The sequence below is a fragment of the Elgaria multicarinata genome, chromosome 4 (genome assembly GCF_023053635.1).
Source record: "Elgaria multicarinata webbii isolate HBS135686 ecotype San Diego chromosome 4, rElgMul1.1.pri, whole genome shotgun sequence".
NCBI lineage: Eukaryota > Metazoa > Chordata > Lepidosauria > Squamata > Anguidae > Elgaria > Elgaria multicarinata.
In genome coordinates this window covers 86,743,340-86,769,555 of record NC_086174.1, presented here as the reverse complement: position 1 = coordinate 86,769,555, position 26,216 = coordinate 86,743,340, and the positions used below count along the sequence as shown (strand labels likewise).

General features: G+C 39.9%; 2 protein-coding genes across 2 annotated transcripts; both read left to right on the top strand.

Annotated features, from left to right (window-relative positions):
* Positions 1–10,124: 10,124 nt before the first annotated feature.
* Positions 10,125–13,379, top strand: PKIB (cAMP-dependent protein kinase inhibitor beta). Its single transcript, XM_063125730.1, has 2 exons — positions 10,125–10,294; positions 11,297–13,379. The coding sequence occupies exons 1-2, from the start codon at positions 10,147–10,149 to the stop codon at positions 11,380–11,382; spliced, it is 234 nt and encodes a 77-aa protein (XP_062981800.1). The 5' UTR covers positions 10,125–10,146; the 3' UTR covers positions 11,383–13,379.
* A 7,448-nt stretch (positions 13,380–20,827) lies between these two features.
* Positions 20,828–25,551, top strand: FABP7 (fatty acid binding protein 7). Its single transcript, XM_063125729.1, has 4 exons — positions 20,828–21,021; positions 22,704–22,876; positions 23,986–24,087; positions 25,307–25,551. The coding sequence occupies exons 1-4, from the start codon at positions 20,949–20,951 to the stop codon at positions 25,355–25,357; spliced, it is 399 nt and encodes a 132-aa protein (XP_062981799.1). The 5' UTR covers positions 20,828–20,948; the 3' UTR covers positions 25,358–25,551.
* Positions 25,552–26,216: the final 665 nt, after the last annotated feature.

Genomic DNA, 26,216 nt, shown 5'->3' with positions numbered 1-26,216 from the left:
TCCTAACAGTTCAGGAGCTTGTAACCCCATTTGTTACCAAAAAGTTAAAAAAAGAAAGAAAAGTAAATTCAGTTTGTAATAATTGTTTGAATACAGTGTGCTTTTAATATACCAAATATAATAATTTTATGCCAAACCAACTTGGACATAATTACATTTTATGTTCCTAAAGTAACAAATGTGAATTGCATTCACACAATTTACCTCATGTCTAGTCTTGTCCTTCACAAGTAAACTATTGACACGCCCATGGTAATTTTTTTACTCAGTTTTCAATTTTGAAGCAGGGCTCAGAAGGACGGCTGCTGCTACCATAATGGTCCTTCACTCTGCATTAAGAGAGCCTTTTCCTTCTTGCTCTCCCTAGGAAAAGGATGCCTTGGAGTTGGTTGTGGGTTTTTCTGTATTCTTTTCCATCCTTTGCAGCTTTTTCACAGCACATCTCCTGCCTGTGCTGGTGAAGCAATTGAGGAAGAGCTGGTGGAAGAGCTGGTGAACACACAGGTGCATGCGCTCAAAGATATATAGAAAAATTCTTTGTAGTATTTTAATTTGTAGCAGTAGTTTCATTTGTATAGCTGTATTATAAAGATCTGCTGCTGCATTGGACCCTTGGTCTGATCCAGTATCCTTCTCTTATAGTCTTATGTTAATTCATTGAGCATTACTACACTTTCCTCTGTGTTGTGGATTGAACTCACCTAACGCAGTAACACAAACATGTTATTCTCTGCTATTCTCCCCCTTTTTAGAGGTTGGTCCCTATAACTCCCAGCATGCCTCAGCCAGCTATTTTAGTCCAACACATCTGAAAGGTACCAAGTTGGAGATGGTTGCCTTAACTTATTCTCTTTCACACCCACCGCAAGGTCTCTCTTCTCCAGTATTTTCTTATCTCTCTGTAACTCCTATCAAACATTCCCTCTTTCCTCCTGCACAAACATATTAATTTCTCTTGTTTTTCCTCCAGGCAAATCCAAGCCCCACCCCCTCTCTCTTGCATCTTCCCTTAAAAGTCCAATCTCATATTTACTTTTTTGGGTGTGCTTGCTGAGCTATTTATTACAGACAGTTGGCATATGATTTTATACTCAATTATTTCAATTATAATGTCTTTCTTCTCTTCCTGTCATTAAAGTAATTTCACCTTCCAGTTTTGTCTATTAGTCTTCTTTTGACTTTGTAATTATGTTTCTTCTCTTCCCTCCAGCTTAATTTATAGTTCTGACTTCCACCTCATCTTATCTTTTATTGCATCCTTGGGCCCTCTTCAGACCAGATCCTCTACTTTGCAGTAACTTGTAACTCAGTTTTACTGTGAATTGCACCTCCATTGCTACATATGTGCGGTCCCTATAATTCTTCCAAATACACTTGTCAATGTTGTTTGCCTTTCCCTGTAACTTCATTTTCTATAATGCAGGTAAGAGCCCTCTTAATTATCCTTATATGTCTCTTTGCCCGTCTATATGTCTTCCTCTCCAGAAAATGCCTGTTGTATGAATACAGCAAGCTAATCTGATCACAGAACCAAACCAAACAAACAGCGCTGCTGGAAAAAGATAAAAGGAAGGGCATACATTAAACACATATACAAAGTATCTATAGAAGTAAAAATCCTTTGAAATTTTATTTTTTTAGCATCAATAAAAATGGGCATAGAAATTTGTGTTTCCTTTTTTCATTTACATAGATATGGTATGTCTACACCATACAGTGTAGTGGGAGGGAGGTGGGACGATCTCGGACTTACCTGCTTCTGAAATTTTCCCAGGGTGTCTACATGCAACATGTGATTCCTGGGAGGAAGAGGATGTCATGCCAGCCATTTTGTTTTTTTTTGTTTTTAATTGAAAAAGCCTGCAGGAGCACTCCACCCTTGCATGAGACAGATGTTTCTGTTTATAATTTCATTTAAATCATCAAAGCAGAACAACATTATGGTGATGAAGCTGAAGGTGTGTATCAGAAGAAGTCATGAAAGACTTGAGATTATATCTGATGAGCAACCATGCCATATGTGAAGAAAGAAATGATGAAATTTAGAAAATGCCATGTTAAGACATAAATGACATTTTTTAAATGAAGTGTAAATGTACATGATGGATTCATACTAAATAAAAATTTATCTCAACACGCTACTTGGGGTTTCCATGAGACTGGTACAACCAGCATTACATTTTCTTAATTTAGCTACATAAATGTTAGGGAGCTTTCCTAACATTTCACACTTATTTTCTTCATATTATCATATAGTTGGGAACAAGGTTATGTGGAGAAATCTTGGTGTTAAGCACAGTGCAATCCTATATACATGTACTCAGAAGTAAGTCCTGTTGCATTCAGTGGAACTTATTCCCAGGATCGAAGCCCTAGGCACTTACACAGAGGCTTCCACATCCATTTCCTTGACCGCAGATATCCTTTCAACTCATGGCGATCTGAGAAATCACTGTAGCTGTGCCCTTATAAGGAGTCTGTTCACACTGAAATTCTCCATGTGGTAATGCAACCCAAGAACATGATGGGGTATGGTGTGTGTGTGAAGTGCTACATTTATTTGGAATCAGTCCTTTATAATTTACTTCTGTATACACATGCTTAAAATCATAATATTACTGCCTGCAAACATGTGACTCATGTCCCATTTCCTTGTCTTTGTCACACACAAACTCTGGGCCATCTTATGGTTTTGTAAAGCTCTTTACACAGTGCAATTTGTAGATTTGAAAATAAAACCAGATCTAATTATAAGGTAATTTCTTGTGCTGTACTTTTAGGTATACACTTAAAGCATTTCAGCTAAGCACTTAAACATCTTATGTGTTTGACAGAGATACATTTTCTGAGAGTTGATTGCCTGCAACTCATTGTTTAGCATCACAGCATAGCAACCTTCAGGTAATGTGTGAAATTTCCTGGAAACTAAATAGGACTTGGGTGTGGGTGTGGGTGGGTGTTTTATCTCCAGAGAGTTTTGTTGCACACCTACAAATACGTTGTCTTTATAGAAACACAAAATCTCTTATTCTTAGCAAGTATCTTGGTTGGTCAAATCACTTAAGGTGCTAAAACTACTGGCACCTTGAGTATTTTTGACATCTTGTGTCCTGATGAGAAACTACAGTTCTGATCAGAAGTTTCACTCAAATGTATAAAGTCCTGATCAGAAATGCAACATGATTTCTTCTGTCATTTTATCTTAGCCAACTTTTGTAATCTTTTTTTTTTAAGGTACAATTAAGTGAAATCTTCACGATCACTTCAGCAAGAATGCTTTGCATAAACCCAACAAACATTACAGTGACTAAAATATCTAAAAAAGCGCAACCCTTTCAGTTTGACCCGAGAAGTTCTAATAATCAATTGCAGCAGAGAGGAGTTAGACTCAACACCTTACAACTGGAAACAGAAGAATTGGTGGTGGGCTTTAGTTGGTACATCTTTTTCAGTGTAATAGTTTACTATGGAAATAGACATGAGTCAAGTTGCATTAATAAGAAATGATGAGCCAATGGATGAACAGCATTAGAAAGATAAAAATGTGGTGGCATTCGTTCCTGAATGGAATCACAAAGGGTTCTGAGCTTTCTTTTTTTGGACCATCTGTATCACCAAGATAGAATAACCTTTCAACTGAAAAGGCTTCTTCTCCAGGCAAAAATTTGTATCCGGATCCTATTTAGAGCTGGCATGGGGACAGGTATTGTTGGGAACCTGCAGGAACTCACACTCTTGCAGGGCAGCCACTGTCTATCACCAAAACATCTTGTCCCTGCTCCCCCTCTTTGTTGTCACTGGCTCCTCTTTGCCTTCCAAGCAGCGACAAGTGTGAGGAGAAAGTACAGCATCCTTCACTTGCCTTGTGCTCTCCCTTGGGGCAACTGATGAGCCCAGAGGGACAGAGCAAGGGAAAGGCCAGCCATTCAGCAGCCACTCCGGTGCATGTGATTTTGAGTGCAATTTTGAGCATGAAATGTTGTTTTCAGGCTACGGCTTTGACTAAGAAATGTAACAATCTACAAATGAGTCATGTGTTCCCGTGAGTCACACTGCCCATTGAAGTTTAGGAATCATTGAGGCATTGTGATGAAAAAAATATTGTGCAATTATCTTTGCACAAGAGGTTTCAGATGTTCCTGAATATTGACATGGCAAAGCTTCCTTAAAATAGGCTTATTGCAAATGAAGCACGGGGATCCAGCTCTTGGCCCCACTAGGACTGCTGTGGGAGGAGGAGGAGGAGGAACTTGCTCTTTTTTGCTGCCACATGAAAACGAGGCCCCCATCTTTACGGTGCCACTTTGGCGCTGTGAGGCGCCTTGCACCCGCGCTTGTGCTCCTTCCTGGCGTCTGCACGGGAAGGGAGGCAAGTGTGAATTTTCCTGCTCCGCACCTGTGGAAAAGTTTTTTAAAAATGGGGGGAGGGAAGGAGAGGAACGGGGCCATTCCTCCCCCTTTTTAATTTTATACAAATAATAAAACTCCGCAGATACAAATAATAAAAACAAAAACGAGGGGAAGGAATGAGGTAGCCAGAGGAGGACGCGAGAGGGACTGGGCGGGCCACGTCTCCTCCCTCTGGCTGCCTGTTCCCACCCACCCCCATTTCTTTTTCTTTTTATGATCTGTATCTGCAGAGCTCCGCAGACATAGATAATACTTTTCCAGAGTCGTGGGGATGCCCATGGCGACCAATCAGGGAGTGCCATGGGCTCCGCTGCCAAAAAAAGTCAGGTTAAGTGCCTGACTTTTTTAGAGCGGAGTTTTCAGGGTTTGCCCCTGGATGGCTTCGCAATGGCAGCTGCGTCATGTAGATGACGAGGCAAACCTGGGGCAAACCCTTTGTGTAGATCTGCCCATGAGGCACTAGGGTCAGGAATTCTGCTCTGTAATCTCAACATTTACTGTAGTTCACTATGCATGAATATTACCAGCTTGTCCCAGAAGAATGGCTAATTTACAGACAGAGCCAGAGACTAGGCTGAGACACAAGTAGGCATTGATTTATCTCTTGAGGTGATGTGACTCTTTTTGGTGTTCAGTGCCATGAAAAATCACCCTTAAACCATGGTAAAAATCCATGAGATGGCTGTAATGCTTAAGAGTTTTTATCCTGTGTGTTGATCTCTACATATGTAGTGGCTGCATACATCACCCAGGGGGGGAAAAGTTCTAAACATTACAGCAGAATCCTGCCTCTGTTTTTTGGGTGATGCTGCAGGCAGGTGGCATCATATTATAAGAGCTGCCATTTAGGGTAAATGAACCTATTTGTACTAGGCCTGCATGTCAAAAGGCATAAATCCTTTTGCTTAAGATAAAAAGTAGGGGGAGGTGACTGTTTACGGATTACATTCCTATATTATTCTGAACTGTTAAAACCAATAACATGTGTACTTAAAGTACATTGTTCTTTTGAATATCTGCAAGATGCTTAGAATTTTGCCCCACCCCCAATGAAATCTTACCATGTTGCCTAAATCCTGCCCTGCGCATATGTAAACACCAATTTCTCTTTGAGGGGTCAGGAAGAGTGCATCATCTTTAAAACTGAAGGAAAACATTTAAAAAAGGAACAGAACAATCTAAAAGCAACAAGTACTGATGCTTTTCCTTTCAGCATCCTGTGTAGAGTGGGAGCCATTGAGCTGTATGACATTTCCCAAGGAATTGTTTACTTTCCCAGGTGCATTTTTATCAATTTCTCCTTACCTGCAGCTGTACTTGGAGGTACGAGACTTTAGTTTGGAGGAGAGCATGAATAGCAACAGAAGGAGAGGGTAGGATGGGAAATGCACGTCAAACTTCATCAAGATGGAGGGGGACAGGTGGCACACTGACATTAAAATCTCTGTTAGAGAACCCTCTACTCCCATCCTCTAGGATCCTGAGACTTTGGGTACTTCCAGATGGCTCCTGGTGTTACCAATCAAGAGGCAATGTATAGCTATTTCCAACTTAATGGATTTTCAATGGGGAGTGGGTGCGGGGAGACAGAAGAGGCAGTGGAAAAACACAGGATAGTTACAAGTGGTAGACAGTGTTGTCTGGACCCCCTGTAAAATTTTGTGAATGAGACAGGGAAATTGCACAATAAGAGCCATATCTGGTTTGGTTCTTTTATTATTTGCTTAAAGTGAACTCTACTCAGTGCCTATGACTTGAATTCCCCAATAAGGCTGGCACTGAGGATATGTTGCTCATGGAAAGTCATTTCCAATTCTGTCCCAGCACTAGTACTATTTAATTGTGCTAGTATAAACCAATGCTTGCACAGCATAACTAGCAGTGAAGGCTGGTGGCTTTGATGTCAGTGAGTTTGTGAATCGGCTCTGGGTTTCAGTCAGAACTCTAATGGAGCTATCCAAGGTGCTGAACTCCACTGATAACTAGCATGACAAGAAAATCAGCCAAATTTCAGGGCAAGATTGCTGGGTTTTTTCCTATTGTGCTAGTAACATTGTGCAAGCATTCATTTATGATACTGCAATGCTGGTGCTACCACTGGATTGGATCTTACTTAGATAGTCTACAGAAAAGAAGCAGGGGTTCCATTTTCCTTATTGTATTTCTCCCATAATTTAGCCTACGTTTTTGAGCCACACCTGGGTCAAAATGAAATGGTGACTGGAACATGCATTTGTCATAATAATGCCACATATCACTAACTAGTCTGATACAAGTATTAGCAGCAGCCGTGTTCTTGTGTCAAGTATTTAAAAGTTTATCATATTTTAGAAACTTATTTTAAATCTTACAATAGGATGTAAACACTCTTACCCCAAATAGGTAATTTGTATTCATTTAAAGTATATACACTGGCCCTGATACTCTGTTTTAGTGTTTTAGTGACAATCAAAGCCTCCATGAAAGATTGAGAACTCTCACAACTGACAGTGAATTATTGAACGTTTATCTTTATGACTCACAACTTGACAGGGAAAATCTTAGGAACATCTTTTTTAAAAAATTAAACTATCTCTGAAAAACCTTATTGTGATTTCTGTGAATACAAAAGCCTTAAACTTCCAAAAACAAATACAAAACTTGTATTTACATTGGTGACTGGATTAACACATGATTTTAAGGATTTATTAGTGCTTCAACTGACAGGATTTAAAAAAATAGTCTGATTGTGTCCAAGAAAATCTTTACCATGATTGTGTGAAACTAAAATCATCTGTAAAAATGGCAGTGAACACCGATAACATTGTCTGAACCAAATAAAACTTAGTTTCCCAACAAAAGTAGCAAGAATGAAACAAGAACTCCCCCATTACAGTCAAACAGACCATGACCACAAGCTGACCAAGAAAAGAAAAACATGCTACTGTGAAACCAGCTAACAAATGTTAACAACTTTATAGGAAAGAAAGATCCTGAGTGGAGTTATGCTACTTCCTGATCCTATTTACAGCCTCTCTGTTCTTTTCTCCCACGAGAATGAGTGCTTGGAAGAGTAATGCAATGTTTACCAGTTAAACCTTTATTTTGACCTGATTTGATTTGACTTCAGCTCCTACAGCACCACTGTCCCATAGGACTATTGACTCTTTTTAAACATTTCTTCATTACTTGGTAATCTTGCTTTTAACATAGTGGGGCTGTTCAGACAACACACTAAGCCACAGTTAGGCTGCTAACCCTTTTACAGTAAATGGTTAGTGAGAGTGTTTAAACCATGATTTTGTAGCCACCATAGGTAAGAACGGTTAACATGACATGCTAAGCCATAATGTTTAGCTCAAAGAGCTTAACCACCATGGCTTAGCATGTTGTTTGAAGAGGGTCGTTGATTGATTAAACCAGTTAAAGTTTCCAGTAATCATAATCCACATCTTGATTGCCTTTGCTGGAAATAGGTTTCAGGTGCTGACTACTTGTTGGATTAGGTTGGTTACCATCCACTTTGCACCAATCACCTGTTGGGAGGTGAGTGAATTGAATAGAGGGGCTCCCTTTCAATCTAATGTACCTTCTCCACTTTCATCCATACAGTTCTGCTAGTGCTACTTGCAAGAATCAATCAGTATCCTTTTTTTCTAACCAAATTATATTTAATTAAGATTCAGTATTGTGTTCATGAATAGAGCATGCAAATAATGGCTTGGATCCCAGCTTTCCTTCACAGAGTTCACGTTCACACATTAGGACTTTCCCACCCCCACCTAACCCCCTGAAAATCTGCTTTGGGGGCTTGGGGGCTTGGGGGACCCTTGGGAACACTGTGTGGGGAAGAGGCTTCAGATAATAGCAGGGAGTTAGCGAATTTCCCCCACTCCTTGTCCCTCCTGTAAATGGACAATCAACTCAGGAGCTAAGCCAATGTATTGTGGAGGAAGCCTTTATTCCTTCTAATAGTGAATTCACATGATAAGTGCCTTCAGGACTGTAGCCAAATGGGGCCACAGAGAAACAAGAGGGAAATATCAATGTCCTTAGGGGAACATTGTTTTTATACTATTTTTATGTTTTTTTAATTTTTGTATACTTTTAATGTTTACTATTTTTAATTGTTGTAAACCGCCCAGGGAGCTTTGGCTGTGGGGCGGTATATAAATGTAATTAAATAAATAAATAAATAAACAAACAAAAACATTTTAAACCAAAAACCTAAGGGGGCAAAAAAATAAACACCAAGCTAATGAAGATTAAACACAACCAGTAGCCATGGAAAAGTGAAACAGGCTGGGGGAAGAGAGTGGAATTCCTTCCTTGTGGGGAATGGCTGGCTGGAACCCTGAATGGGGCTACCCCTGTTGGGAAGGAGGATACAGTGCAACATTTTGTTGTAGCTCTTAACACACATCCTAAACCTGTTGTTCAAGTGATGGACATGGATTGTTATAAGCAATGCCATATATATCATTATGGGTTTCTTACTGGGCCTATAACAGTCCTGTGAAGCCTCGCCATACAACCAGATGTTGTGTGAAGGCATCACTTCTCTGAACATAGAGAGGCAGAGAGCAAGCCATAAAGAAATGGGGGCATGGAGAGCATCAGGTTGAGAGAAGCTGATTTAAAATGTTGTTGAGACAATATGTGTTGTTGTTATTTGTATCCCACCTTTTCCCCCAATACTGGGACTCAAGGCGACTTTACAAAATTAAAACATATACAATTAAAACATATAAATGGAAATGCACAAAAGTTAAAAATATAATTAAACCTGGAGCAGCCACTGTGAAGGCCCTCTCCTGCATTCCCACCAGGCATGCCTGTGATGGTGGTGGGGCTGAGAGAAGGGCCTCCCTTGAAGATCTCAGGGCACAAGCAGGCTCATAAGGGAGAATACAGTCTTTCAGATAACCTGGACCCGAGCCATATAGGGCTTTATAGATCATAACTGCAGTAATTCAAACAAGATGTAAGCTACAGCATTTGTTACCATGACCAGGTGAGACATCTCTATTCCAATGCTGATGTTTTTTAAAAAGCCTTTCATAGGGTGTGACACCAGTTCTCACTACTATAACCATACTATGAATCCCTCATTCATATAACATCGAATCTATTGTATCTATTTTCTTATGTCAAGTGCCTGCAGCTAACTAGCTAGCTACTTGATCTCTGTGACATACATTTGAAACAAATCGTTCCTTATTGCATCTCTTGCAATTGTGGGAAGGTTTTGTTTCTGCCTAAAAGCAGTGCATGAAATGCTCCTCTGAGAGAGGACGGTAAGGTTGGATTGTCGGCATTCTTCCTATTGACTGGTAAAAACATCACACAAAACCCACAGAAACAAACTGTTCATTCAGAGATGTCGATTCTCAGGAAGTCTCTGGGTGCTTCTTCTTCTACTACTGTTTATTAATGCTGAAAGTTTTCTGTTATGCATGGTCAGTATTTGTGGTTGCAATATCAATGGAAAGTGAAGGCCAAAGGAAAAAAGGCGAAACAGATTCTTGTGATAAAGTTTCAGTATTGGTACATTGAAACCTCTGACATTTACTAGGGAACAACTGGTTCAGTGCTTCCCTTAGCCAACTGACATTTGGGCTTTCAAAAGACTAACTGGCTTTCTCTGTTAAATAGCAGGATTGCTTCGTGTTCTGACACTGGACTATAGAAGCTGAGAATTTTCCTTCTACTCTATGTGCTTTTCAGTAGATGTTGCTATGAGGAAAGAACTCAGAGATGACTGATGTGGAGCCCGTGGTCACAGATTTTGCTGCGTCGGGAAGAGCCGGCCGCCGAAATGCCTTACCAGACATTCTGGGTTCTTCTTCTGCGGCTGGAACATCGGACCTGCCGCACAAATTAGCTGAGCTCTCTATGTCAGAAGGTAATACCTACAAATTACTGAGAACCAGGTATTATGTATCCTTGATTGCTAAGGGTTTAGCCACTTTGAGAGATTTTATTTGAAAAGCGATAAACAAATGATTTCCTAGTGTCTCTTCCAACTTTATGTGATGCCAGATGGCCTCAATACCTTTCCAAATTCTATCTTTGCAACAACTACCTTTGATGGATTACATAATATATACATGGGGGGGAGGGGGGCGTTGCACATGCTTTTTTTTCTGAGAGGTTCTATAGTAAGCTTTGCATAATAGGAGTGGTACCATTATCCAAAGCTTACTATAGAACCTCTCTAATTCTCAGAATTCTGCCTAAGATTCATATAATTACACATTAACTCAAAATTCTTTTTATCCAAACTCCTAACGATCTGAATGTTTTTGGAAACTTCAGTTAGTTCAAAATATGGCAGCCAGGTTGGCCACTGATGCATCTAGGGGTGACCATATTACACCAACTTTAAAATCACTCCACTGGCTGCCAATTAGTTTCTGGGGGAAGTAAAAAGTGTTGGTCATTACCTTTAAAGCCCTACATGGTTTGGGTCCAGGTTACCTGTGGGATTGCCTTCTCCCATACAATATGCCCTGCACACTCGGGTCCCCTGGGGAGAACTTACTTCAGTCAGCCAAAACTAAGCTGATCACTGTTACCCAGAGGACCTTTTCTTCTGTTGCCCCCAGACTGTGGAATGGCCTGCCAGAGGAGATTCATCAACTTAACACTCTCTCTGAGTTTAAGATAGCCATAAAGACTAATCTCTTCCAGCAAGCCTACCCAGATGAATTTTAAACCTAAACATTTTAAGATGCCTGATTGTTATTTTAATATTGTATTGGTTTTATATGCTCTTTTAATTAATTTTATGTATTTAATTTATATTGTATTGTTGTACTAATGTTGTTCCCCACCTCAATCCAAAGGGAGAGGTGGGTATGAAATAAATATGATGATGATGTTTCTCATGTACACATCTCTTTAGATGAAGGAGCTGAAGGTGGAGGGACATCATCTTCTGATACCACAATGGAAAATCAAGAAACAGAAGGAAAGAGTATGGATTCCTAATATTAATGAAACGTTTGCTTTATGGTGATCACCAACAGATTTCATTCCCAGTGTGTACAGGACTCTGAATTATACAAAACTTGTAGCTGGGTGATGTGCATAAGGGGCTATATAATGTTTTTAATTATGTTACCTAGTCCATCAGATAACAGGTTATTTGTGTACAAACCTCAGACCATCTCTGCAGAATGCATGTAAAGTTTTAGGCTTGTTTTCAGTCCTGTAACAAAATCACCCCACCATATCCTTTTGGATAGTGTAAATAATCAAATTCACTGCAGTTTGGTTAATCTCTTGGAGCCTTTACAGATAACAAATATAAATCCTCTGTCCTTCTTTTACACAAAAAATACTAGCCCTGATCTAGAGGCAGTGGCACAATATACCAGTGAAACATATGTAGGATTTGCCTTGCTGCATACCAGCTTGGTCAAGGTGCGCATGATGCCCTGGAAGAACGGTATATTTCTAAAAGGACAAAAGGTTACATAGGGGTAGGACATTGATGCAGCGTTGGAGTTGAAGAGAGCCCTGCTGGTATTCGCCACTTTTTGTGTTGAGAGTAGGGCCGGCCCTACCATTAGGCAGAGTAACGTTGTTGCCTGAAGCGGCAGGTAATGGGTGTGGAGGGGGGGCAGCAGCAGCAGCAGATCCCTAGATCTGTTTCTTTTGTTGGAGGACAGGAGCTGTATGTTCCACATAACCTATCCTGCACCTCCTAAGCTAGCCTGTTCCCCTGGGGTGACATGGAGGATGCTGCCCCATCGCCTGTATTGAAGTTAGATTTACCTGTCAGTCTGGTCAGCTTCTCAGGTAGCAAAATGTCTTGTTTCCGTGAGAACTTCCCCACACCACTTCAGCAGTATAGTCAGCAGGAGCCCTTCCTCTCTAAAAATGCAACAAATACACAACCGCAGATAGCTGCCTAAACAACCATAGATAGGCCAGACTATTGATCCATGTAGCTCGCTAATGACCACTCTGACTAGTAAAGGTACTCCAGGGTTTTAGGCAGAGACCTTTAATGCAAAACTCCCACAACATCTTCAAAAAATGTTTCAGGCATGGGGGCATTGGAAGGGGGGGCACAATCTGGTAGGTGTCCATGATTCGCATGCAACCACGTTCTACACAGCAATCACAATGGCAACAGGCTGGTAGAAGTTGCACATTTTTATAGCAAGGAAATATTGAAGACTAGGTTTGGGGAATATGGCTGTCCCAGAAACAGAGGAAAGACCTCTGGATCCCCATAACAACTTCACATGTATTGTGCTATTGTCTGCAAAGACCCCACTATCAATTTGAAAGTAATAATTTTTTTCTTCCTCCTCCGCCCCCCCCCCCGAACATCAAAGTTTAATTTCCCCAGTATCCAAGATTATATAAGGCCGACTGTCTGTTTGATCTTTAAAGGGAAGGGAATGTCCTTTGTCTATAACCCCACAACGCCCTTTTGAAGTCTGGTCTCTACCTAGAGTTGTGCGGAGAAAAATGAAAAATGCTCTTTCCTCACGCCTTCAAAATGTCAAGATGCATTGAGATCACATAGGATTTTGAAATCCTTTCGTGTGCATCCTGTGCTCCCCCTTTCTCAGATCTGACTTCTTCAGTGATAGCGACACTCTTGTGTGTCCTTACATTTGAGGAAAACGTGTGGCAATTGTAACTGATTTAAAAATCCATTTTATGTTCAGCATGAAAAATGAAATTGGTTGTCATCTTTTTTGGTCAATGGCAGCCTTCCCCAGCCTAGTGCACTCCAGATGTGTCGGACTAAAGCTCCCATGATGGGAGACCCAATAAATGTGGAGGGCACCAGGTGGGGGAAGGCTGACTATAGTGTCTTTCACCAGTCATGTCTTTAGCAGATGCAGGACACAAGTGTTTTGTTTGAGTCGGGGTGTAGGTTTATCAGCTCATAATTGTTCCTGTTAAAAGCATCGTTGTTAAAGCATTTTTTTCCCTGAAATATTTTGCCTGTACCAAAGGATTGATCCATGTTTTATAATAAAGATTGTATTTAAAATAATCTGTATATATTGTTTGTACAACAATTCCATGGCCCAGTTCTGTAAGTTCTTGCACCAAAATTGGTGGGTTGAATCCAGACTAGAGCAGACCTATAGACTGAAATCTATAGGAATGAAGTTAGTCAACAGTGATTTCAAAGGTCTACTCTGAGTATTACTAAGCTTAGATCTAGCCTAATGTTTTTTGGGATGGCTGCAATGACAACTTTGGACTTTTCTACATGAGGATTTTAACCCACACCATTACTTGAAACTTCTGCTTCCAGATACTTTGCAGGATTAAGATTAGCTCCTTTACACATGTCCCTCCCCCACGGGTGGGGTTTCCCCCCTTCCTTTTGAGATGTTCTACTACGCAACCACTAGGTGGCACTGTGGTATAGCAGAATTTCACAAATACATGAGGGTTTATAACACCATTCAGAAAACAACCCAGATTCCCAGAAAAGAATCCCACGATAACCATTGTAAAGCACAGGAGAGGCTCTGGAGAAGGATATCATGAATAGAGAAGAATATCATGAATAGAAGGATATCATGAAAGCACCATGAGTGAGGAATCACAAGTACATAATAAAAGCCTCATGTAGAAAGGCTCTTTATCTTGCTGGTGTGCTTGGCATCAAAGACTTTACAGTTGCAAAACGTGATGGGTTGGAAAAATTGTGCCAGAAATCACGATCTCTGCTACATGTAGTGCATTGCATCATGCAGCTCCCAGGGACTGGCTGCATTCAGACAACATAATAGTCAATAGTGGGGTAATAATCAGTTCAACAGTTGTCAATCTTGGGGGTGCTCCCCACACAATAATCAACCGTGGTGTGGATTAGGATAGCATTGAGTTGACTATTAGTTGACCCTGAGTTGACTCAATCATCCCCCTTCACCGCTCAGTCCTCCTGCTAGTATCCCATCAGCCATTGCTACCAAAAATTTATTGTGCCAGCTGAACTAGAGCGGCAGCCATCACTTTGACTACTCTTGCCATGCAACTCTGGCTGATGAAATAATCAATGGTGGCTGAAGAAATAACCAATGGTGCCCTACACACAACATGATAACCAATGGTGGTTCTAATAGCCAACTCTGCACAGTGTTGGTTATTTTGGCCAAATAACTAACCGTTGGTTTAAAAAACTCCCTCCATACAACACGATAACCCATGGTGGGTTAAATAACCAAAACTGAACCATTGGTAATTATGTTGTCTGAACCCAGTCACTGTCTGGTTTTGGTACCAAACAGTGTCCTGTGACTTAGGCAGGGGTTCCTCCTCTTCTTTCAGCACACAGGTGATGCATTCAGCCCTCTGCAGATACCACCATGAGTCTGACAGTTTGTACCATATGATTAATACAGCTAAGACCTTCTTCTATGTCCACCATATGTGTGAGAGAAGAAGAGATAAATTGTGTGTCTTTTGCTATTCTGATAATATTTTTCTAAAATTCACTCACAAAGGTCACATTTCCTCCAAAGAACTTAAAATGAATCCAACATAATTCAATCTGATGATCTGGATGTCAGTTATTGCTTCTACATATTTTCCCAGGCAAAATGTTATGAACTGGAGTGTATAAATATAGTGTGTTCATACTGCCATATATGAAGTCATAATGTGCAGGGGTATTTGGCATGGAATAATAACCCTGTTGTTTCCTGGTTTCCATAGTCCATTAATGCGTTACTGATTCATTATATGGTGAAGTACTGCAGAGAACAGCTGGTTTTTATATTTTCACAAATGGGACACTCCTACGTGCAGCCTGAAACTATCTCAGCACCTGGTGGTGCCTCATTTGAATGTCTTACAGCCTCTTCGCACATTCCATCTTTAGACTGCATTTAGTTAGAATCCATAGCTTGAACATCAGCCCCAACTCACATTTTAGTTTTGTTTACCATCTTACCATCTGAAGAACTCAAAAGCCTGCACACTATTTTGCAAGCTTGAGTTGGCCTAATAAAGGTATCACCTTAATACTGATGATGGAATTTGCCTTTAGCCAACCTTTGCTTTTAGAAAATGGAGAGTGCAAGTTGGTATTGCTCACTGCAGCCAGAAGATGGCGGGCTACATCCATTTGATAAGAGCCAGCAGCCGGTATGTCTGACAGAGAGCCTTCAGAGGAAATTAACAGAGCTTGCATTAGCTGAGGTTTTTGAGGAACAGAAACTATGTTGGACAGGGATCTGTCAAGATGCCATAGCTGCTAAAGTGCTAGCTCATACACATAGTACATTACCACAGGGTAATACACATGTAGAGTAACACGCTTCAGTCATTCTTGAATTGTGGGGAACACTACACAGGGAGGAGCTATCCGTGTGTGTGTGTGTGTGTGTGTGTGTGTGTGTGTGTGTGTGTGTGTAGCTGCTCTCAGTTGCTTTTTACATCTAAACAAATAACGTACACGAGCAACTGGTTGTGAATGGGAATTCTTAGCATTTGGCAAAAATGAAATGACCTGGAAACGGACCTTTAGGCTGGTCTGCTAAAATATACAGAGAAATATAAATAATCTGAAATTAAAAACAAATCCAGAAATCAATAAAAGTTGATCCATTTTAAATCTGGTTTGGGATGTCTGGAGATTAAACCACCCAGAGAGCTTCGGCTATGGGGCAGTATATAAATGTAATAAATAAATAAATAAATAAATAAATAAATAAATAAATAAATAAAACAATATCACATAGTTTCCAGACAACAGAACTGAGACAGTTTTCGGGAAGAAAGACTGAGGAAGTGAGGCAAATGGTGGCGACAAAAGATAAAGTTGTCAACCTTATTGACAAATTGAAAGTAAATAAATCACTGGGCTCAGACAGTATTCATCCTAAAAATTGCTATTTTCTAACAAAAATATGCAACATGTTCCTAAGATCAGCCTTTGTACCAGAGGAATGGAAAATAGCTAATGTAACACTTTTTTTTTAAAGGGACCCAGGGCGGGGGGATCTGGGAAATTACAGACTGGTTAGTCTAACATCTGTTCTGGTTGAAAGCACTATTAAAGGTAAAATTAGTAAGCATGTAGAAGGACAAGCCCTCTTGAAATGGAATCAACATAGCTTTTGCAAAGGTAATTCCTGTTTCACTAAACTTTTAGAGATCTTTGTGAGTGCCAATGGAAACAGTGGCGTCCCACGGGGATCTTTATTGGAGGGTTAGACAAATTCCTGGAGGACAAAGCTATCAATGCTACTAGTCCTGATGGCTATATGCTACCTTCAGTATCAGAGGCAGTATACCTATGTACACTAGTTGCTGGGGAACTTGGTTGGGAGAGTGCGGTTACACTCATGTCCTGCTTGTGGATTTCCCATGGGCAGCTGGTTGGTCACTGTGTGAACCAAATGCTGGACTAGATGGACCCTTGGTCTGATACAACATGGTTCTAATGTTCTTATCCCCACAAACCCTGTTTCCCTGCAGAATCAGGCTCCTACTAGCCCACTAAACAGCTGATTGAAAGTTTATCAGGAGGCCTATTTTGCAGGGAAAACAGGGATGTCAGATGAGTTTTTCCCCCATGCCCTGCGGTGGCAGCAACAGTGGGGGAATTGGTGGGACTGGGGTCCTGCAGTGGGCCACACAGGCAGTCTCCAAGGGGCATGTATGGCCCATGGGTTGCCTATCCCTGGTCTCATCCAACATTCTGTTTGCAGAATGGCCATCTTAGGAAGCCCACTAGCAATAAGCTCATAAGCAGGACATGAACACAATTTAGAATCATAGAATAGTAGAGTTGGAAGGGGCCTATAAGGCTATTGAGTCCAACCCCCTGCTCAATGCAGGAATTTAGTACCCTCCTGCTCATGTTCGCCAGCAAATGCTATTCAGAGGCATACTTCCTCTGATATTGGAAGTAGCGTATGATTCACTGTATGACATTTGCCTTTTCAGAGCAGCCACATACTGGGTCAATGTTTTCATTGAGCTGTTCATCATGATCCCAAGATCTCTTTCTTGATCTGTCATCACCTGCTCAGACTCCATTAGCATATATGTGAAGTTAGGATTTTTTGCTCCAATGTATGAATCACAGTTCCTTTCTTCTCTGTTCTACCCCAGCTTAAATTGTGATCCACTTTGTAGAAGCATTGCAAATTTAACCTGATACACCTTAATTCCAGATCTGGTATGTCTGGTTAAAAAGAAATCTCAAATCGCAGAGCTAGAATTCTGGAAAGATCACTGCCTGTGATCCTAGAAAGCCACTGTTGGCCAATGCAAATAATACTGTGCTAGATAGATCATTGATCAGAATCAAAATAAGGCAGCTCTTTATATTCAGCCTCTGCTTTCCATGTTAAAAAGTTCAACCTATGATGTAGACAGCGCTTGCCAACAGAACTTCCATGGGTTCCTCCATGGAGCAGGGATTGGCCTCTAAAAGTTTACGCAAACACAAGTAGCTTTACCAGTGAGAGTGCGAGGCACTTGTGAAATTAAACTGAACATAATTAAGGGCACAATCCAATGCATGCTTAGAAAGAAAAATAGTCCTACAACTCCAAGCATAACTCAGTGAGCTATGTTGGGCGGGGAATGCTGGGAGTTGTAGGACTTTTTTCTGTCTAAACATGCATAGAACTTTAACCTCCCTTAATGATGTTGCTTTCTCTATTGAAATTTAGGCTGGTTGAAAGCAGCCCATCTATAAACTAAATCTCCCTCAAGGTTTTCTGTGACTCACCTTTAGTAGCTTATCATTATAGGCAGGATGAACTAACCGCTTAGACAATGGAAGGCCTACAATCATTTTAGTCAAGGACATGTTTCCATATGGCTCTCAGAAGATTCCCAGTGCTTTTCCAAGCATAAAATTTTGAGAAGAGTCATATAAAAGTATTATGGTCCCCAAATACAATTCTTCCCTGTAATAGTTATTGAGTTGTGGATCTCATTCTCCTTGTGCTAAACTACACTCAAGGCACAGAATCCAGTTCTTCCCACATGTCAGTGGAACCCACCACCAATCCAACAGGAAGCTAGCTTTTCCAGAAGCATCTGGAAAGAGTGGAAATGTTCTGCTGACTTGTCCCATTCTAGAAGGGAGCTCTGCTGACTTGTCCCATTCCAGAAACAAGTACCTCCTCCTCTCATTTCCAAAAGAAGTATTGCTTCCTGTTCTGCTAGCAGTAGGTTCCGTAGGCATAACAGAACTAGGATAGGTGCAGTCGCATTAGTGGATATTGCCTAAGATCATAGGTTCATATCTTCTGCCCTGCAAGAGAAGAGAGAAAACCGCAGTGCAAAACTGTGTGACTGGAGCAAAACTACCGTACATATATTACTGGTTTCTGGATATGCCCTCCTGCCCTAGTCTGGGTTTTGCTCACTTAGTTGAGACAATATGCATGTGGAAATCTTTTCCCACATATCAATTGCATTCTGTGAATCAGAGTAAAAGTCTGTGTGTCTATGTGTAAACTACAATGCTAATTTGAGCAAGGATATTTCCTTCCCGCTTCCAGTATTCAGGGGCAACAGAGCCACTGATATTAAGATCTCATCTTCTTGCCTGTTTTGTCCATGGAATTTCACCAGCTCCATGGAATTTCACCATGTCAGATACTTAAGCAAACAGGATTTGGAGTAGGCCTTTTCTAAACAGGTTTGGGGAGCTTATCAGAGTGGCAAGATTAAGAAAGAATTCTACAGCTATTTCTCTCTTTTAAGAAATGGATCATTTTTAGATAACAGCAGACACTGGCAATCAGCCAAATGAACACTGGGGGAGGCTTGGCTGGATGGGCTGAAAGGGGCTGGGCAAACAAACAAATAAATAAATAAATAAATAAATAAATAAATACTATCGTAGAGGAGGTATGCATAGGATGGCCACTTATACATTGCCAAAAGAGGAAATGCATTACCCAAAAAAGAGGACAAAAGCAGTGTGCATAACATATCCTTATTTAAATGTATATGTTTAGAGACAAATTTAGAAACAATTACTACGATTTAAACAGAAATAGAATGCATCCCACCATCATGGGGGAAGGCTGTGACTAAGTGACCTCATTCTGCTGCCCAGGTGCTAACTGTTGATGGGCAACACCCAGGTTCTTTCCCTCCTTTCTTATGCATCACGAACCATAAGAGAGAACCCTTCCAATAGAACACTGAGCTGGTGACCTGTGTGCCAGCTCAGCGTGCTGTCTAGGTGCTGTTGATGGGGTTCTTTAAACCAGACTTGGACTGGATGGCCCTTTAAATAGAGGACTGCCTGCTGGCAGTCCTCTATTTAAATCCTTCAAGCAAAGGATTTCCCTCTTTAAAGTTAGGACATCTGGTCAACCTAACTGTCATTCATAGTGACTTTTCATTTATTTGACTGGTATTGAGTTTAAGATTTGGAGGAAGACTTCAGTCTTTTGATTTTGGAACTGGACAATGAAAACCAAAACAAAGAAAAGCATGCAAATGCCAGTAAAGCCATCATTCATAATATTTAAAGTAAGCAATGACACAGAGTGCACCATTAGATCAACTAACTTAAAATGCAGCGTGTATTTTTAGGGGCAGCTGCTACTGCTGGTTCTCTTGATTTTCTTGGGCTATTTGAAGAAGCAGCTACTAGATTTAGTATCATAGAATACCATGTCAGCAGCTAAAGAATATATTGGGGTGGATGGAAGACACCAACTAACATATACTGCCACAGTGGCTGCCTATCATGAATTGAAGAAGTCAATTTTAACAAGCCACAAGCCTTTGGGCCTGTTGCTGTTTACAGCCACAAGATGAAACGTATTGTGCGCACCCCATTAAGTCGCATTGTTATAATTATGGTGATGCATTTTATTAAATAAAATATCTTGCTTTCTTCTTAAATACCCTCCATTTTCCTTACATGGTGTCTCCATAAGCAAAATTCAGTATGTAAGACTCTAAATGTTGATATCTTTCACTGCCTTTTTTGGAGTGGGGGATATTTATGAATGCTATGGGTTTTTTCTTTTCTTTTATAATCTCCTGTTTTAAGGAGATAAGGGGTTAACATTTGGATTTGGATTTTTTTTACAAGGAGAATAATGGTCTAGTGTCTTTTTAAAATTGTCACCAGCATACAGTTTCCGCGGAAATGAATCTGAATGTCTCATTGTGTGGATCTCCTTTTGAGGCTGCCATGTCCCTTGCCAAGTCTTCAAACAGAGCTTTAAAGACCCTCACACATTTTTACATTCCCCTCACTCACTGAAAAGCCTGTTCTTCTCCCTCCTCTAAATTTCCCGGGCTGAATAGGGTGGCTAGTCCAACCAGCTCTGTTGACACAGTGGCCTGATCCAATCATCAGACAGAAAATCTTCCTCCCCACGCCCTGTGCCTCAAAGGAGCAATGGGAAGTCCTGGGAGGAGTCTGTAATTTAAGTTATTTTGGGGGCTGCATGCCTCTCTTCTCAGTAAAGAAGGGGTGAGCTGGAGTGAACAGGGCGGATTTTAATACAGCACTAGGACTATATCAGCTGCTCTTGCACCAGTTTCGATTCAGCTGTCTGTCTCATCCAACAGTTAAGATGGTTGATGCATTTTGTGCTACCTGGAAGTTGATTGACAGCCAGAACTTTGATGAGTATATGAAGGGACTAGGTATGTAGAAAAAGCTGCTTTAAAAAGTAATCTTGTCAGTGCAGAATTTTTGACAATTTTTCTTTGGCACAGTTCTAACGGTCAGGAAGTCTGGGATTTTGAAAGGATGAATTCATTTGAGTTTGATCAGTCTAGTGATATTGGCTAAAAAAAGAAAGAACAATTGTAATAGTTTAAGAAGATCAAACATGTGCTGTAATTTAGACCTATATGAGGTAATCCACAACCTAGTTAAACTAAACTGCTTGCATATAAGTAGATGCAGATTGGGAGCCTATATATGCTTGTGAGGAGGTAAGTTTGATTAAAAATTGTGTGATTTAGAACTAAAAGCTCAATCCAAATCATGCTTGCTTGGAATTGAAGTTTATTTAAACTAAGGAGACTTGTTTAGAAGTAAGTATATTTAGGATTGGGATATAAATGTACTTCGAATTTGATTGTGTTCTTTAAATGGTTGTTTCATCTAAATACATTTTCTTAGGAATTATAGCCTAATAATATGATCTTAAATGCACTTAACTTAAAGGTCCATTGAAAATAAATGGACTGAAATACCCTCAGTTTAAATATCTGATCGTAACTGAATTGAAGAGCCAATTCTCTACCAATATGGGAGAAATGGTTTGCATGGGGACTGCTTTCTGTGAGTTTTGTGGCCAAGGAGCATTGAGAAAGTGCATGGCTCTTGTTTGAACAGCTTTATTATTTATGGGAAATGAATTACATCCACTGCAGTTGCAAAGGCTGGTATTAATCTGGGCTAAATGAGAGTAAAGTATTATCTGTGTTAGCAAAAATGCAGCTGTCAGTCAGTAGACAAGGTAATACACAGCACTGATGCTTTATGTCCTCATTATTACAATTTGGTGAATTATTTAGAGTGTAATTGTTTGCATGTTTAGATGGCGGGGGGGGGGAGTCGTACAAGTCCCAATGTCCCCCCAGCCAACCATGTTTATTGGGGCATGCTGGTAATCGTAGGACTTTTTTGGGGGTGTGTGTCTAAATATGCATGCAATTGCATCTTTAAGCAGTATTGGAAGAGGGGGAATCTCTGTGTAAATAGAAAAATAAACAATCCATTGAAATGTGGACACTTAATCTGGTCTAATCCTTTGAATGTTTATTTGAAATTAAGTCCCATTAATTTTACTCATTTTTCCCTCCTGTGTAAAATTCTTATTGTTCTTATAATCATTGTATCATGATTTGGGGCTGGATCCAGATTTATGATGGATCAGTTGAACTGGTGGAAATGAGCCTCCCCACTCCCTCCTTCTCATGGCAGCCTATCCACCCCCTGGAAATGCTACATGGGGTCAGAAGACCCTGCTGAATGGAGTGAGCTGTGGTGTGGATGGGTAGGTCGGTGGGGGAGGATGGGGTGATCCCCCAAAATCAGGTGGAGATCCCTTCCTCTTGTGGAAGTCAGATCCTGGATCCAACCCCTGGTGTTAGTACCTTGTGCAGTGCTGATTTTGTTAGCTCTTGAACATACCAAGGGAATATCCCCACCCACCACAAAGTGGGATGTAAGTACAATAAATAAGCAGAAGAAAGCAATGTTTCTTAGGTGAAATGTTATTTGACTATGCAAGATTTTCTCCATACGTTTAAACTTCAGAATCCAATATACAAAGTAATCCAGTTGCATTCCTTTAACTAAAAACAAATCATAGGTGTTGGCTTTGCTACTCGCCAAGTGGGAAATGTTACCAAACCAACTGTGATCATCTGCCAGGAGGGAGACAAAGTGGTGATCAAGACTCAAAGCACCTTCAAGAACACAGAAATCAGCTTCAAACTGGGAGAGGAATTTGATGAAACTACTGCAGATGATAGGAACTGCAAAGTAAGCAAGAAAAAGCTCAAGTGCTTATTATTTTATTTTAAGCTGATCTTTTCAGAGTTGACAGGAAGGAAAAAGAATCTGAAATGCACACTATGTTGTTTTAAACAAAAGAAATAACTTTTGGCTTCAACTTATCCTGCAAAGAAGGAAGGCAGAGGATTTAATTAATTTGGTTTGCAATTGACTTTATGACATTAAGCGTATCTCCCTGGAAGATCTATTCAGACCAATGGGACTTAGTTCTAAATAAAGGCATTTAGGATAGAGATGTTAACCTGTGATCATACGCTTGTCTCATCTTTTCCAAGGTCTCTGGAAGTAGCCACATCATGCCCTTTCTGTGTTAGAGGTCTTTAGCCATAGGAGGTGGCAAAAGTGTGCCAGAAGGACATCCTTGGACTAATTACATCCTGTTCCAATTACATCCTGGTCCATTGCTGTTTCTGGAATGGTCCAAAATTTGGATAATATTGGGTCCTACATCTTCTTCCCTGACCATAGCCCATATTTCTGGTCTGGATCCTGCTAGAGGCATAACTCCACCTTAGTATTTATTTATTTATTTATTTATTTATTTATTTATTACATTTCTATACCGCCCAATAGCCGGAGCTCTCTGGGCGGTTCACAACATGACTTAGACTGAAGGATTTCTATTAAACATGGAATCCAATTCATCAAAACATGTAAAGGGTCCCTTTACCAGGTCAGATATGAAATCTTGAACATACACGTTGAATAAAATTAAATAAAATACATTTTATGAACTATACAGTACAAATACATATTGAGCTGTACCAAATGTTACCATAGCTTAAGTCCCATTCATTTCAATGGGACCTCTAACATTGGCTCCAACCCATTTGTACAAGATAAAATGTATTTTATTTTATCCAACTACACATGTAAGAATCAATTTAGGTTTTATATTAGCTTTTATAATTGAGGTCTTTGAAACATAGTTTGTTTGAAACTAGTCTAAACTGCTACTGATAATCAATGGATTTTGAAAGTGTTGTATTATGCTTAGAATTATTTGTGTAATTATCATGATACATCATGCCATTTATAATGTAATCATTTTTTGGGGGGGTGTTTTATGTCCACAGTCAGTGGTGACCATGGATGGAGATAAATTAGTTCACGTACAGAAATGGGATGGCAAAGAAACAAACTTTGTTAGAGAAATTAAAGATGGTAAAATGGTCATGGTAAGTAAAGTTTCTTGAAGTTATACATGCTCATGTTGGATTTATTATGTCCCAAACATATTGACAGGTTTGTTCATTTTTTTTGCACTAATTATAATTTTTATAGAATATGTTTAGCAATAGAAACTTCTCTGGTTCCACTGTTCATGATAAAGTGTAGCAATAATTATTTTAATGGGTTAAAATATAATCTCTTATGTACAGCCAATTTAGCTGGGAATATTTGAATGCAACTACATTAATGCAGCCTTGGCTGAGAATGTTCTTATGCAACTTGATGCCTCTTCCAGCAATCCCATATTGGAAGAAAATCTTGTATTGACAGAAAAAATGTCTTCTTTGGACAGCAAATGAATAAAATTTCTCAAAAAAAAACACCAAAAACTTTAGTTTCCCTTGAAACTTGAATTTTGTTCCCTGTCTTCTATCAAAGCTGAAACTCTTATTGGTTCATAAAAGTTTTGAATTGTTTCTTAGCCCTTGGTAAATGTTTCTATATTAGAACATCTTCATGCAATTTACTAATGAAATGTGTTGATGAAATAAGTCATAATGTAGTGTGCAATACACTGATGATACATTTTTATAAGGTAAAGGATAACCATATATTGAAAAATGTTCATATGCCACTTTAAAAATATTTCTAAAACACGAGAGGGGAATGGTTGGCAGTTGAACCAGAATTTAAACTGCTTGGATGATTGCATACAAACAGTGGCTGTTGACTCTGACGTCAGTGGGGCAAGTGAATCCGCTCCAGGTTTCAATCAAAAGCAGTCAGAACTCTAAAGGAGCTATGCAAAGTCACTACTGACATCTGAGCCACCAGCCTCCACTGCATACAAAGCAACTTGTAAAATCGGAAACACACTGCAGGTGGTGAATCTCTTGCAACTATTGTTAAAATGTTGCATCTGTCTTTACCCTTATGGCAAATTAGGTTTGTCATATTAGACATGAAAATTCCAGTTTGTTCTGGGCAATGAATGCTGAAGACTGTACAGTAAGCTATAGCACAGTTGATATTGAGGACTCTTTCAGCTGATGTTTGCTATGTTAGCCACTTACTTATTGCAAAAATTTGGTGGCCAATCCCAATTTTTTCAACGAAGTCTAAATTCTGCAACAATCGCTTGTTGAAAATCACAAAATTCATAAGTGTATTATGTCCAAGGGCACGTACACATCCTAATTCATACATTTCTCATTCACTTTGCAGACCCTCACTTTTGGTGATATTGTTGCTGTTCGCCAGTATGAAAAAGCATAGAATTTGTCAGTCTCTTGTCTAAGTTTTTTTAATACTTCTGGATGAAATGAAGAACTGACCTCAGTTGACCATCTCCAAAATGAACATTGCTGAAAATGAAGATAAACCAAGTGCTGTTTTTTTAAACAGTATGCCATCAAATTGGCAAACTCTCGCTCTGTAAATTGCCACAAATAAAACTTTGCAATAAAACTCTGAAACTCTTGCTCTTCTTCTTATTTATTTATATAGCACCATCAATGTACAAAGTACTATTGTCATAGTAAAACAATAAAATAGCAACACCCTGCCACATGGGCTTACATTCTAATAACATAGGCTTACATTCTTAGAAGTTTGTCAATAATATTGTACATTTTATAACATTCTAACCAAACTGGAATCAATGTATTCTTATGAATTCATACTAATGGTGCAGTGGTTTGGTGAAAGGAATCTTAGAATAGTCAGTTAATCCAATATTTAATCACAATAAGAGACAAACTACATGATATGCATTCTTCCTCACCCCCCTCCCATATGTACACATTCTCCCCCATAGACACCAACATGTTTTCTTTTTCACCCTCACACATTTTTTATATTTTACGCACATACCAGTCTCTTTACCTTAGTCCTCCTCACCCTCATCTCCATTCCTACCCTTACTCCCACCTCTGAGTGAAATTGCTTCCTCCCTGCAACACTCTGCCCCTTTCTACACGTTAGTGGCAACAGGCATGGTGAGGGCAACAGCAGTGGTGGTATCTATGGTTTCTCAAAAGTCTTTCTGCTTGATGTCTCCAATGGGACATCAGTTGGAAAGACTTGGGAAGGCCATGGTGCACTGCTTGAGCTTTTCAGAAATAAGGAGAGCTTT